At 43.7% G+C, this 14,675-nt stretch overlaps 2 protein-coding genes across 2 annotated transcripts; one reads left to right on the forward strand and one right to left on the reverse strand.

Moving 5' to 3' along the window:
• The first annotated feature begins 606 nt into the window (after positions 1–606).
• TAF5 (TATA-box binding protein associated factor 5) lies at positions 607–11,262 on the forward strand. The gene is made up of 11 exons (XM_042019240.1): positions 607–1,144; positions 2,401–2,641; positions 3,341–3,656; positions 4,321–4,484; positions 4,941–5,076; positions 5,585–5,705; positions 6,304–6,433; positions 7,467–7,631; positions 8,543–8,720; positions 8,871–9,048; positions 9,332–11,262. The coding sequence occupies exons 1-11, from the start codon at positions 622–624 to the stop codon at positions 9,547–9,549; spliced, it is 2,370 nt and encodes a 789-aa protein (XP_041875174.1). The 5' UTR covers positions 607–621; the 3' UTR covers positions 9,550–11,262.
• Positions 11,263–12,347: 1,085 nt separating this feature from the next.
• On the reverse strand, positions 12,348–14,653 carry ATP5MK (ATP synthase membrane subunit k). Its single transcript, XM_042019242.1, has 4 exons — positions 14,551–14,653; positions 13,517–13,614; positions 13,331–13,426; positions 12,348–12,432 (listed from the first exon to the last, which is right to left on the reverse strand). Exons 2-3 carry the CDS (start codon positions 13,601–13,603, stop codon positions 13,334–13,336), a joined length of 180 nt encoding a protein of 59 aa, XP_041875176.1. The 5' UTR covers positions 13,604–13,614; positions 14,551–14,653; the 3' UTR covers positions 12,348–12,432; positions 13,331–13,333.
• Positions 14,654–14,675: the final 22 nt, after the last annotated feature.

The following is a 14,675-nucleotide window of genomic DNA, read 5'->3' on the forward strand; positions in this document are numbered from 1 at the left end:
GCTGGACAACCCTGTGCCAGTGCCTCACCACTCTCACAGTAAAGAATTTCTTCCTAATATCTAATCTAAACTGGCTTTCTGACAATTTAAAGCCATTCTCCCTTGTCCTGTCACTACATGCCCCTGTCCAAAGTCCCTCTCCAGCTCTCTTGTAGCCCCTTTAGGCACTGGAAGGTGTTCTAAGGTCTCCCTGGAGCCTTTTTTATCCAGGCTGAACACCCCCAGCTCTTCCAGCCTTTCGACAAGTAATCTCTGTTTAACAGACACGAATAAAAGCAGCAGCATTAGAAATACCTGGACAACTCAGAGGCCCAGCCGTAATTAAGGTAATTGGGCGCACAGCCCCTAAGGGCACATAGTCCCAAGGCCAGCCTTGGTCTATTCCAAGGATCTCCATGAGCCCCGCAGTGCCCCCAACCCCTTCCCCCCTCACACCGGCCCGGCACCGCCGCCCCTCACCGCTCCCGCGCTGCCACAAAGCGCTTCCGCCAGCGTCGCAAAACGAAGCCGCGCGCGGCTGTGGAGGCAGCGGCAGCAGTGCCCTTCCTTTGCCCTCACTGTCGCAAGGGCGGCCGCGCCTAGCGGCGGCCGTGCGCCGCCGGCGAATGGAAGGCGGCGAAGATGGCGGCGCTGCATGAGGAGCCGGCAGAGGTGGCGGCGGCGCAGCCGGACCCCGAGGCGGGGACGCCGCCGCCGCCACCCGCGGTGCCTCCCGCCACCGCCGCCGCCGCCGCCGCCGCTTCCGCCGCTGCCCCGGCCACCGCCGCGGAGGGAGAGGCGGCGGGAGCAGGTGGGGATGCAGCACCCCCGAAACCCGCGGCGCCGGGCCCGGCCGCCTCCCCGGCGGCGCTGGACCGGCAAACGCTTGTGGCCGTACTGCAGTTCCTGCGGCGCAGCAACCTCCGGGAGTCCGAGGAGATCCTACGCCGCGAAGCCCGCCTGCTCGGCGATGACCTGGGTGCCGCCGCTCTCAGCCCTGCCAGCGCCGGGCTCCTGGGGGGCTCCGGCAGCGACGCGGACTCCGGCGAGGCACTGCTCGGCCGGGGCACTAGCGCTGCCGCCGTCGCCATAGGAGGCAGCGTCGCCACTGTCGCGACTTCCAGCCCCGGGGTGGCCGCGGTTGCCGCCGTGCCGCCGGGGAAAGGTGAGACCCGCGGGGACTGCGGGGTCGGTCCCTCCTCTCGGCGGGAACCCCGGGAAGTGGGGAGCCCGTGTGCTGCTCGCAGCCTCGGGGGCTCTCCGTGATGCTGGGCCACAAGGGTCGGTTGGTTGTCAGGTCCTCGGTGCCACCGAGAGTCTACCCCGGTCTTCCGGGAGGTCCTTGGCTGTGTCATTTCCCCATACAATCCCCATACAAGTCAATATTGGCTTGTAGGTTTTTTTCGGCTTACTTAAAGAACCAGAGTTTGATGTGCCTTTGGATGATGAAGATGAAGAAGGAGAAATTGAGGAAGGAAAGCTGGATATCCTGGAGCAAGGGACCAAGGACAGGATGTCTCTCGTATTTGCAGGGAGCACTGTGAAGTAAAAAGTGCTCCCGCTTGTCTTTGTGTCCCATCACAACTAACAGAGTAGCAGGAATAGGCGCTTTCCATTGTAGTTAGTGGGGATTGTCCCGGGTCTGGCCGCAGGTTTGAGAACAGAGGTCTGATGTACAGGCTGCGTTTTGGTGAAATAGCCATGGGATATTTGTAGATGAGGCTTTCTGCATTTCTTTTTCTAGTTTCTGAGTACTTGAGATGTCCATTGGATAGTTCAATTCTAAGTGTTGTTAATCAAGGTGTTCTGTGAGGCAGCTTTACAGAAGAATGAAATTTCAAGAACTGCTAGTGTGACTTCCAGTCAGTGTACAGCATAAAGTCAGCTTGTTCCTGACATCAGCAGATATGATTGTTTTATATAAAAGACAAAGCAATGGAAGTGTGTAACAACTGCTGTGTAGAACAGAACTGTCAGAGTGTTAAGTGTCCCTGCTCTGTGATGGTTGTGTGGTGGTCTTGGTGAATTGTTCACTTAGTCTACTTAACTTACTTGTTTACTGGAAGCAAAATAATTATGGTGGGTGTGTCTTACATTCTTCTCCTTGTTTAAGAGTTTCTAGCCCTATCAGTAAAATTCTCTTGATGTTACTGGGTTCTTCCTTTACACTTAAAATCCTGTCTGAATTAGGCACTAAGTGCCTACCTACAAGCAGCTGTTGGCAGGGAAAGTCCAAAAAGCTGCTGGAGGTGCTGGGAGAATTGGCTGCTGGACCAACTCTCACCTGTATTGTTTAGACTTGGTGCTGAACACGCACAGGACGTGTTTTACTCACCTGACCAGGGGGTTGTGGCCACTGTTTGTTTGGTGGCTCTTCCAGACTGTCTGAGCAGCTCTTGTTGTTGGCTGGTGCTTTTGCAGTCGGAGGCGCCGTGGTTGTGGAGGATCAGCCGGATGTGAGCGCGGTGTTGTCGGCCTACAACCAGCAAGGGGACCCGACGCTGTACGAGGAGTACTACAGTGGATTGAAACACTTCATCGAGTGTTCCCTGGACTGTCATCGGGCAGAATTGTCTCAGCTCTTTTATCCTCTCTTTGTGCACATGTACTTGGAATTGGTCTACAATCAACATGAGAGTGAGGCAAAGTCTTTTTTTGAAAGGTAATTAATTTTCATTTGTACATTTGCCTTATTTTGTGTTTGCTACTTTGGCTAAATCTGTGAGCTATCGTAGCATAGATTTATATACTTATATATAGGTATGTATTATTTTTCTTCTCTAAAGTTGAAGAGATTTGAAATCTGAAGTAACACTGCAATGGGTTGTAGTAACTGTTCTTAAATTCTTTTCCAATCTCCTGTTAGAAAGATGTGCAAACTACTGAACTGTGCACTGGCAGATTTTGAACCATATTAATGGTGTGCCGATGGGCTCTTTGCTGCAAAAGTATCAATGAAGAGATTCTGAATCTTTAGGGAAAGATTGTGGGGTCATTTTTTAGCACTGGAAGCTTGCACTGAGATGCCAAAGTAATGAATGCTATAAGTATTTGCTGATATCATAGCATATACATTGAAATTCTTCAAATAAGCTTAAAGAAATTAATTTCTGGCTAATCTATAATTTTCCGTACTCTTACTTTGTTTCACTTGTTTATCACTTGAGAAGAAAATAGAATTTAATTTGTTTTGTGGATTCAGACCAATTGTGAAATACTGCAATTCTGAAGGATAACTTTGTTTCCCTTCAAAGGGTCAGCAAAAATGCTTCTATAAATAGTTGAAATGTCCCTTGCCACAACTATTTTATAACAAGTTGAGTGACTAAACCTTTTATCGTATCTTAAATTGTTTCAATAGATTTCATGGGGATCAGGAGTGCTATTACCAGGATGACCTGCGTGTATTGTCGAGCTTAACCAAAAAAGAACATATGAAAGGTAATGAGACCATGCTGGATTTCCGAACAAGCAAGTTTGTGCTGCGCATTTCCCGTGACTCTTACCAACTCTTGAAGAGGCATCTTCAGGAAAAGCAGAACAATCAGATCTGGAACATTGTTCAGGAGCATCTTTACATTGATATCTTTGATGGAATGCCTCGCAGTAAACAACAGATAGATGCTATGGTTGGAAGCTTGGCTGGGGAGGCAAAACGAGAGGCTAATAAAGCAAAGGTAGGAGACAAAGATTGTTGCAGTTTTTACAAATCTCCCTAGTTTTTCAGGGAGATACTTTAGTATAGACTGACAATTGTAAGTTGAGGTCTTAAAAACCAGCATGAACAGAACAAAGGAAGAGAACTGTACAAACAGTTGTTGACAGAAGTAGAGAGAACAAGATGTATTGCTGTCAGGTGGACAAGACTGCTGAACCCTTTTGAGAGACGACCTTGTGTTCAGCCCACTGAACTGAACTTAAACGAACTCATTAATTACTTTGGAATTTTAAAATGGACACCTGACTATTTGGCTTCTTTTGTGCAGCAGATGTAATTTTGACTTGCTACCAGTTGTTACTAGGAGAGCTCTGTGTGTGTAGTACCACAGTACTATACAAATAAATAAGGTAGGGTGGGGATTCAGCTTTAAGGAAGGGCTAAGAGATGGTGGGAGAACTTATAGTTGCCCAGATCAGTTGGTTGGGTGAACCAGAAGAACATGTACTACATTTTTAATGGGCAAAGCAGTAATATATGCTGTAATATTAAACAGAGCAGCTTTAAGGGGGCAACTCTCTTTCTTGGACTATCCCATTGAAAAGTTACCATTAAAAAATTTAGTTTTCAGTAAGAACAGCAATTACTGTTTTGTCTTGTGTGGTTTTTTTATTGGCTTGTAGGTTTTTTTTGGCTTACTTAAAGAACCAGAGTTTGATGTGCCTTTGGATGATGAAGATGAAGAAGGAGAAAATGAGGAAGGAAAGCCAAAGAAGAAAAAACCTAAAAAAGATAATGTAGGGTCAAAAAGTAAAAAACAGGACCCTAATGCTCCTCCCCAAAACAGGTACCAAGGAAATGATGTGTAGAGAAGTCTTTAAAATCCAGTCTTGTCATGCCAAATCTGCATTGCTGTTGACATGGTAGTTTTAGCATTTCGGCTGTTTCGGCTGTACACAGCTGTAGCCAGAAGACTTGTAAGGGAGGTCATGGAACCCACAGCATATAACCCTCTGTCACTGCCCTTCAAGTCAATCTAGATTTCCCTTGATGAAATTTTACTTGGTTACCCACTAATCTTTTCAGTTCACCCTCAATTACTTATCTTATTGCACCACCTGTCTGAAATTCTGAAAGCTACTGGCTCTCTTTCTCATCAGTCTTAGTCTTTCATTTTTTCTAATTCTTGTTTTGTATTTGAATACTGAAGTATGGGGTTGCATGCGACCGTTTCACTGTCTTTGTTTGGATTAACAATAAGGAAGGTGCTTTTGCTGTGTAAAAACATGTGGTTCTTGTGTAGAATTCCTCTGCCTGAACTGAAAGACTCTGACAAGCTGGATAAAGTAATGAATATGAAGGAAGCGGCAAGGCGAGTGCGTCTTGGACCAGAGTGCCTGCCCTCCATCTGTTTCTATACATTCCTTAATGCTTACCAGGTTGGTAAAAGGGTTTGGGTAATAGGGGAAAGGGAATCAAAATTATGAGCATCACTCTTGTTAAAGAAAAAAGACATAACAGTGTTGGCCAGGGTAATCGGAGTATTTGGGTTAAGTATTGCAAAGTTTATGTTCCAAAATGTTCAAAATTCTCTTCAAAGACTCCTTAAACTATGAAATTTCCATGTTCCTTGGTTTTGCTTGAATTTTGCCATAATTCCTTCTTTGCTTTTTTTATGGGACCCTAAGTGTATCCTACAGAACATAGTAGGATATTTTGCACTGGAATACTGGAAAGCAATACTCTTTGTCACTACTGACTGTGCTTCACACATAAAGCTTTATTTTTAATGGGGCAAGAATTCCTGTGTGTTTATGTTTATCTTAGAATAATTCTCTCTATTTTTGTAATTAAGTCAAATTACCTTTTTAATACTCTTAGGATTTTGTAATATTTGAAATATATCATTAGAGATGCAAACAATATAACTGGATATTCTGTGTGTAGGGTCTGACTGCAGTGGATATTACAGATGACTCCAGCATGATTGTAGGAGGCTTTGCTGACTCTACTGTCAGAGTGTGGTCTGTGACTCCAAAAAAGCTACGTAGTGTAAAAACAGCAGCAGGTAATTAAGACAGTAACACCTAATAGGAGCCTGCATAACTTGTGACATTTGTGTTCTGCCTGAACAGGGAAAGATACCTGTGGCAGGAGAGTTGGCTGCAGTGGTTAGATGTTTCACTTTGAAGAAACAATATGTGCACAGATATATGATCACATCTTACATATTACCATTAGAAACAGTTTTAAAGGAATGAGAAATCTGGTCATGTACACCTGCTGTGAGGTGGTCAGTGCACAGAGCTTGGAGCTAGTCATAACTAGTGTGGAACTACCCATCTTGCTGCTTAATGGGGTGGTAACTACAAGGTGTAATAGACAGTTGGGGTTAGGTGATCTAGGGGAGACACTAGAGGTACCATGGGAGAAATGATAGAAGGGAACTCTGAGAAGGTTGGAACTCTGAGAAGCTCAACACCTACACAAATTCATGGAAACCAGCCTGCTTTAATTCTGCTGCTTGTTTAAAAATGTGTTCTGGTTGAAGCTGGATACTGTGCAAACATTTCTTAATCTTGGTATTTAACTGAGATGATGTCATAATGACATTTATCTTGAACTTCTGACAGTTATTCTGATACATGAACTTTGAAATCTTGCAGACCTCAGTCTCATTGACAAAGAATCAGATGATGTCTTGGAGAGGATCATGGATGAAAAAACAGCAAGTGAGTTGAAGATTTTATATGGTCACAGTGGACCTGTCTATGGCACCAGCTTCAGTCCTGATAGGTAAACATTTACAAGCTAACTAGTTTGCTTGTCTTCAGTTTTAATTGCATGCTACTGAATGAGAACATACTCTTAATGCAACTTTTTCCTGGTTAAAGCAATTCTTGTTCATGCAGCCTGTAAGAAACTGTGCAAATGCTCATAAAGCTCAGGATGTTGATCTCTCAGCTATTACTGAAATCAACTGTAGCTGAGGATACCAGCACCGTTTTGGAGATTTAGGATTTAGATGGCAAAACTACAGCTTTGCAAACTGTAGTTTAATTTGGGTTTTAACTAACTGAGATATAGAGAGGAAAAATACTGCAGCATTGATTTAACTTAGAGTGTTGCAAAACTTAAAGATTCAGTAGCACATCATTGCCCTTCAAGTTTCTCATATTCTATTGAGACTTTATTTTCAGAATGTATGGAACAGTACCTTTCAAATAAGAGATTTAAAACCTTTATGTAATGATGGGAGTCTGGACAGTGGAAAAGAGGTTTAGATGTCTCAGGTTTTGCTTTTGCTTGTTTCTAGTCAGGAAACAGCCACCACAGAAACACAGCTGAGAAGTAAACTTGGTGTGGAACAAATATAGTCTATAATTATTAATTGAGAACGTGAGCATGATATGAATTCTTTTCAGGGAATCATGAAATTTTGTTCAGAATTGTATTAGAAGATTTTTTTTTTTTTTAAATAACATAGTGTAGCAGTTTACTAGTCATTTTTTCATGTAACTGGATCCCTGAGTAAAGACCTCCTGTGTGGTGTGGTTTTTTTTCCCTTGTTCCCCTCAGTATTAAGTGCCATCAGAATTAATCATCAATGTCAAATCATCTCTTTTTTTGCATAAGGGCCTAGGACTGGGTTCTGTTTGAATTGGTCACTGTTGCTTACCCCACTGAAATGCTGAGTTATGGGTGACATGCTAAACAGGTGCTGCTGAGGGGACAGTTCTGTCACGGACATCTCAGAGTGTTTATGCAATGTTTATACAGCCCCTGTGTGAGTTTGATATGTGATATGCTATAATTTCTTCTGTGACAGGAACTATCTGTTGTCCTGTTCTGAGGATGGCACTGTGAGATTGTGGAGTCTCCAAACATTCACGTGTTTGGTGGGATATAAAGGACATAATTATCCAGTTTGGGATACACAGTTCTCTCCTTATGGTTATTACTTTGTGTCAGGGGGACACGACAGAGTGGCTCGGTAAGAAACTGGATGTGTTTTTCACTTGTCTGGGTCAGTTTGTGGTGGATCAACGCTGAAAGTCATTAGCTGATATACTCTTGCCTACTCTATTATGGAAAATAAATATTATTTTATGTCAATTAAAATACTGAGCAAATGTTTTAATGCAGTTTTTCTATTTTTTCAACACACATATTATCTCATGACTAAAGGGATGATGTCCTCCTATGTGACCCTCTGATTAGAAGTATTCTCCTCTAATTGTTGAAGAAATTGACAGAATATTCTTTATTTCTCCATTCTGAAAAGTATATTTTTTACAAAAACATCCTGATAATTCAATAAACTGACCCATAAGAGATCAGTCCACAATTACTGTTTTTTTTCTTGTTGTGCAACAGATCATGGAATCATAGAGCAGTTTGGGTTGGAAGGGACCTTTAAAGGCCATCTAGTCCAACAGCCCTGCAATGAGCAGGGACATCTTCAACTAGATCAGGCTGCTCAGAGCCCCATCCAACCTGACCTTGAATGTACCCAGGGATGGGGCATCTACCACCTCTCTGGGTCACCAAGGGGTTTCATGACCCTCATTGTAAAAAATGTCTTCCTTATAGCTAGACTAAATCTACCTTCCTTGAGTTTAAAATCATTATCCCATGTCCTGTTGCAATAGGCCCTGATAAAAAGTGTCTCCCCATCTTTCTTCTAATTAAGTTTGAAGTACTTAAGTACTTTAAGTACTGAAAGGCCACAACAAGGTCTCCGCAGAGCCAGCTCTTCTCCAGGCTGAACTCTGTCATTCTCTCCTCATTGCAGAGGTGCTTCAGCCCTCTGAGCACTTTTGTGACTTCCTCTAGAGCTGCTCCAACAGGTACAGAGACTGAACTCCTTTACAGTTCTTTTATTAATAAAGCTTTTCTTTTCAGTCTGTGGGCAACAGATCACTACCAGCCATTACGGATCTTTGCTGGCCATCTTGCAGATGTGACGTGTACCCGATTTCATCCCAACTCCAACTATATTGCTACGGGCTCAGCAGACAGGACTATACGGCTCTGGGATGTTTTGAATGGGAATTGTGTAAGAATATTCACTGGACATAAGGTAAAGGCAGATCACTCACAGTGTGAAAGTGATTTTATTTCTGTGCTGAGATTCTAAACAGTTCTTTGAACACAGCTTGACTGACTGAATATGAGTAGACTTAATTAACTTTGTTTTGTTGCCCCCCCCCTCCCCCAATGTCTGTTTTAGGGACCAATTCATTCATTGGCATTTTCTCCTAATGGGCGATTCCTGGCTACTGGAGCAACAGATGGAAGAGTTCTGCTGTGGGATATTGGACATGGCTTGATGGTTGGCGAATTGAAAGGGCACACTGACACTATCTATGCACTCAGATTCAGTAGAGATGGAGAGATTTTAGCATCAGGTAAAATTCACCAGGAACACTGAAGTGTCCATTGTATTCCATAATTCTGAAGAGGAATGATATAATTAGTTCCTTAAATTGAGAAAGACAAAGTAGAATCACTTGCTTAGCAAAAGCAGCAAGGACTGGTAACTTTTAAGTGTGCATTCAGTATGCTATATGAGGCTTGCTATAGTCTTTTGCTTTCTGAGCTTTAATTTCTGTTAACTTGCTCCCCAGAAACATTTTTTATGTACCATTTTATTAATAAACTACTTTAAACTGTGGGTTTTTTTCTTTTTAGGTTCAATGGATAACACAGTTCGTCTGTGGGATGCTGTGAAGGCATTTGAAGATTTAGAAACTGATGACTTTACTACAGCCACTGGACACATAAACTTGCCTGAGAACTCACAGGACTTGCTACTGGGCACATACATGACCAAATCAACCCCGGTTGTTCATCTCCATTTCACACGCAGGAACCTGCTGCTGGCTGCGGGAGCCTACAGCTCACAGTAGATCGGGAAGCTGAGACTGACTGTGCCAAGTCATTGCAGTAGTGACCTCAGGATGTGAGACAAGGGGGAATATCTTGAACAGAAGGACCCCACGAGTCTGTTGCAGGGAGAATGAAACTAAGTAATTAATGCAAGCAGCATTTCTCAGTTCTGCTGTTTCATATTTATCTGCAGTTTGAAAATGCTGGAGATTGACAAGACATCATGGCTGTAAAAGAAGGAACTGTTTGTGGTGCTTTTGATAACATAGATATATGTACATATGAAATGAGCCATCTCTTCCCAGAGGTGGTACTGAGCTCTGCTGAAACTTGTGAAAAGTTAACAGCCTTGACATGTGTTCTCAGATTTTTTTAAAGCACTTAATTTATGGTTAGCAAATGTTTCATCAGTCTCAAACACAAGCAAACTGTCCATTTTCAGGAAAGAAGAATGTAGTTTGATTCACTACAGCCTGGGCTGGGCAGCAGGTGTGGTGAGATCACAGCAACAACCAGGGCATTGACGGAGTGGGCCCGACAGCCCGATGCTTGTGGGGAACTGCCGCGGAGCTCCATGCATGATTTTTATGCAGCCAAGTTCTAAGTCCTGAAAAGATTTCAAATTTATGTGCTTTTTTAAGGTGTCAGAAACACAGATCTTGTTACTGTTTTCAAAGGTAGCCAGTGCTGTCAGTGTGATAAGCAACCAGAAGTGCAATGTGAATTTTATTTACTTTCATACTTTATCGTATGAGAAAATAAAAAGGGGAACTGAGGCACAACTGAAATAGTCACTATTAAAAAAGTGGACTTGAACCATTTACTTTGTATTAGATGTAAAAGAATATTAAAAACATGTATCTTTTCTGCATAACGTTTAACAAAAAACCCCAGTAAAACTAGCCAAGAAATTGAAACATTATAGCAGCATGAAAGGAAAAGTGCATGATCAGTTTGCTTTTGAAAGGCCAGCTTGTCTCGAGTGACAATTCCACGAAAACATTGTACCCAGTGAGTCCTCCTGGACTACCAATAAAGCTGTGTTTTATTTCTAAAGAAGAGTAAAACATGCAGAACACTGGGAAGAGCATCTGTGTTTTTGAACCAAAAACATCACCACCAAAGGCCAGGTCCAGTGGGGTGTGGGCTTGGGTTGATTTTTGTTCTTAATCTCTTACAAGATTTATGCAGAGAAATTTATGCAGGTTTGTGTTCCTCATTACTTCACAGTAAGGACTTGGACACTTGAACAATCTACTGGCTCTCTAGTGAAAATAAAAACAAGACTTGTAATTTCTAAGGTCAAGTAAATGGAGAACTACCTCCTCTTTCATCTCTTGTCTTGCTCTAACTCTTAAAGTATACTACAGGCATTATACATAAAAGTAAAGTGGAAAATTCACTAGGAAGGTCACCTAGACATTTTCTTCAAAGAAAAAAGGGTAAAAATTGTTTTGATTTTCTTTTGTGTAATGGTACCTCAACAAAATTTCCTAGCTCTCAATATGACCAGTTAGATTTAAGTAGTTTTTGACAGCTTAAAGAAAACACTGCCACATTCTGCCTTTGTATTTTGTACAGTTTTATACTTTTGATATAATAAATACTAAAACCACGTAATTTGTGTCTATATGTTACAAGAAGACATTTACTGCCCTTAATGGCTGCAATGGAACCAAGAGCAGTTTGTAACTGTGACAACTCTAAGAGAAATAAAGTAATCAGAAGTAGTTGATGAGGAGCCATTCCATGTACATCTTGTTGTAAAGAAAGGTGACAGGTTCTAGTTCCTGACATTATTACACTCTTACAGCCACCATTTCTTCAGTGGGGGAATTGAATACAGGTGAAGCCATCTATGCAAACAATCAGGAGAGAAAGATGACCAGATCTGTTCAGGAGGCCCAGCATGTACTAAAATGGCTTTAAGAAAAAAAGAGAGAGCATCAAGACCCTGCAATTAATTTTTCCATTTCTTCCAGTAATCATTCCTAGCTCCTGCAGCCCTCAGTTTGGGAAGGGTATTTGCAAGCTTTAGCATGGTTTGACCCCTGCTGCTGGCAGAAGCGTGGTATCATCACATTCCCACATCAGCACTACTGTGACATCTAAGGCAGGTACCAAGTGTTAATTGAGCTGTAGAAAGACACTGTGGCAAATGTGGTAGACAGATTTTAGTGTTGGGCAAAGAGGAGGCTGCACACACCTAACTGTGGTAGAGCACTTCCTTGAGCAAGAGGCAGGAAAAGTAAGCACAGGACTACTTGGGGTACTGTTCATGAATGTGCAGTGTTACGAGACTTTAATAGCAGCAGACTGAGCCATTTTCCTTCTTCCCTCTGCTTCCCTCTGCTTCTCTGCAAGAGAAGCCACCGACAGAAAAAGCTCAAATACCATAACTGGGTCAGTCTAATTTGGGAGGTTTTCCATCAAAACCAAAGAGGTTCTGTGCAAAATACAGACAACTGAGGCAGTAGAAGTAATGGTTTCCATGTAAGCTACTAGCTTGGAATGCAAAAAGTGGGAGCAACCAGGTGGCTGCAAACCATGCAAGCTGTGACATGGAGGTGTGGAGATGCTTGGATCAGCTCTAGGCCCTGTGCAGTGTTATGGCCGTGCAGCTGAGGTCCTTCCTAGGTTACTGCCAGGTGCTCAAAACACTTTAGGATGTGTTACAACAGCAGCAGAGTTAAGATAGTAATGACACAGATCAGATGCTCCATCTCTGCTATGAGCAACTATTTTTGACAGAGGAGGAAAAAAGAGAAGTACCACACTTAAGCTTTTTTGGATCATTACGTATTTCCAATAAGACAAGTAATTATTTATATTTTATTAGCCACAACAGGTCATCAAGCTTGCATTACATTGACACAGATTGGAGGTTCAGACATGCCAGCAACCTGCCAAGAGAAGAAAGGTCAAACATAGCAATTCTTGCACAGTGGTAACTGAGCATCCCCCTGCCCCAAGCCCAAACTATTTTAGCTACAAGCAGCCAGATTTCAGCACACTCAGGAAGAAGTGACTGATGTCCAAGCAGCCAGATTTCAGCACACTCAGGAAGAAGTGACTGATGTCCCCTTTACACACAACAACAATGCTAAAGCTTACTGTTTTATACCCCTATACAGCCCATAGGTTTTGTCAAAATGCCATTTCAGTGAAAATTCTGTACTTGAGAGTGACTCCAACAAAATTTTCTAACACTTGGTTGTTGCTATACAAGTCCAGTCACTTCTGCATGGGCCTTGAATAATCAGGTGTGCAACACACAGAGTTCCATCATATGGTGCTCCTTTATTCAAATGAAGGTTTGAACAGACTGCATTAATCTCTACTTGGAATTCTAATACAGTCAAGAAATAAGTCCTTAAGTACTACTCCATTATTTCAATAACCTACAAAGCAAGTTACCCCTATTTTACAGCACAAGGGAAGACCAGAGGCAACTAATGTTTGTAGGCAAAGCACGATATATCTTGCTGCAACATCCTTCTGTTCCTCCTTCCCTGTTTTCTCTTCCTCCCTGCATCCCATCCCTAGTTCCATTTATCATGCCAGAAGAACAAGAATACAATACCATACTTTCTGCACTACCTTTAATAACCCACTTCATTCAGAATGCCCCCAAATAAGTCAATGACAGAGTTTCTTTGAGATTTAAAACAGTAAATAGGAAGTCCATGTGTTTGTGTTTCTGTCTCTTATTACACTGTATTATTGGGAACTTGGCCTTTGTCACTGCTTCCTAAGCTGGCACTGAAGCATTTTGGTCCTGGAGGAACATCAGCCACTTACCTTTTACTTATGTTCCACAGCAGGAGTTTGCTTCTTAGGCCTAAACTTGAAATACAAGACAAGGAGTGCAACACCTGTGTACGTTGCTATTACATACTGGAAAACAGAAAAATTAAATTTAGTTTCAGTCTAAGCCCCAGAAAACGCCATTATACGAGACTACAAAACAATGTACATAATACATACATTCCTCCTGCCTATGATGGTATAGGAATTGAAGTACTTCTGAAATCCAGTGAACTGGTGTTGAGATCCCGAGTCGTGGCCAGCCATAGCTACTTGTCCTAACAAACAGTACAGGACGATTAATTAATTTAAAGTCATTTGGACAGGATCAATAGGAAAAATCGAACTAATCTCTACACTAAGCTTCATAATTCTATTGTCTGCTCCTAAATCTGCTTTCAGGACATTTTGACAAGCAGTGGATATACATAAGGAGCAGGCGCATCCAGAGCACTCTTGTACTCTCTTGAGGTACAAAACAGGTGACAGGAGCAGATAAGCCAATAAAGGGTTGTTTGCACAATAAAAGCAGAAGAGTTTTCTAATGTTTAGAGACATACTTTTCTGAAGAGGATTTTATGTTTAGGACAGACATTTGTTGCTTATCTTCTGCCTCCCCCCAAGGGCACCACACACCCCACACAGTTCCCCAACCCAGCAGATGCTGCAGCCCCCGGTGCCCCTGCAGCAGACACACGAAACTGCACTGCCGGTGCCGCAGTCACTAACAAACTTCTGTCATCTATGTCTTATCTAACCCAATCCAGCAGCGTTATCTCTGGCGTATAACCAGGTAAGCGTTAGCTCGGCTGACCATGCAAAAGCTAAAAGTCTTAATGAAACAACCCCCTAAACGTTGGCCGCACACGACTGGCAAGGACTTGGAAAGCCAAGACCATTTTTCTCACGCCTGATGGATGCAAAAGCCTGGGCAAGAGCCGAGGCGCCCTTCCGAGGACGGGAAGGCACCAGACGGGTCCTGTTTCCGGAGGAGCCCAGTGCCCTTGCCCGGTTGCACCCGCGACCCGCGCTCGCGTCGGGCCAGGCCGGGGAAGGGACGCGGCGGCGCCTGGGACTCGGAGGGAGCGACGCCGCGGCTGAAGGTCGCCGGTGCCCGGGTGCCCCGGCGGCGCGGAGAGCCGCCCTCCCGCCCGGCAGAACCAGGACCCGACTCCAGCCCGGGACGCGACCCCGCCCGAGCCACCCCGCGGTACCTCGGCCGCCGCCGTCCCCGCCGCGCTCTGCCCTTCGCCTCTGCCCTCCCACAAGATGGCGGCCGCGGACGCGCGCAGCCCTCCGCCCGCGCCGATTGGCTGCGGCCCTCGGGGCGCGGCCTGGC

Source organism: Corvus kubaryi, unplaced genomic scaffold, assembly GCF_017639235.1.
Source record: "Corvus kubaryi isolate FWS band 111438036 unplaced genomic scaffold, C.kubaryi_AGA036_p1.0 138, whole genome shotgun sequence".
Classification (NCBI taxonomy): domain Eukaryota; kingdom Metazoa; phylum Chordata; class Aves; order Passeriformes; family Corvidae; genus Corvus; species Corvus kubaryi.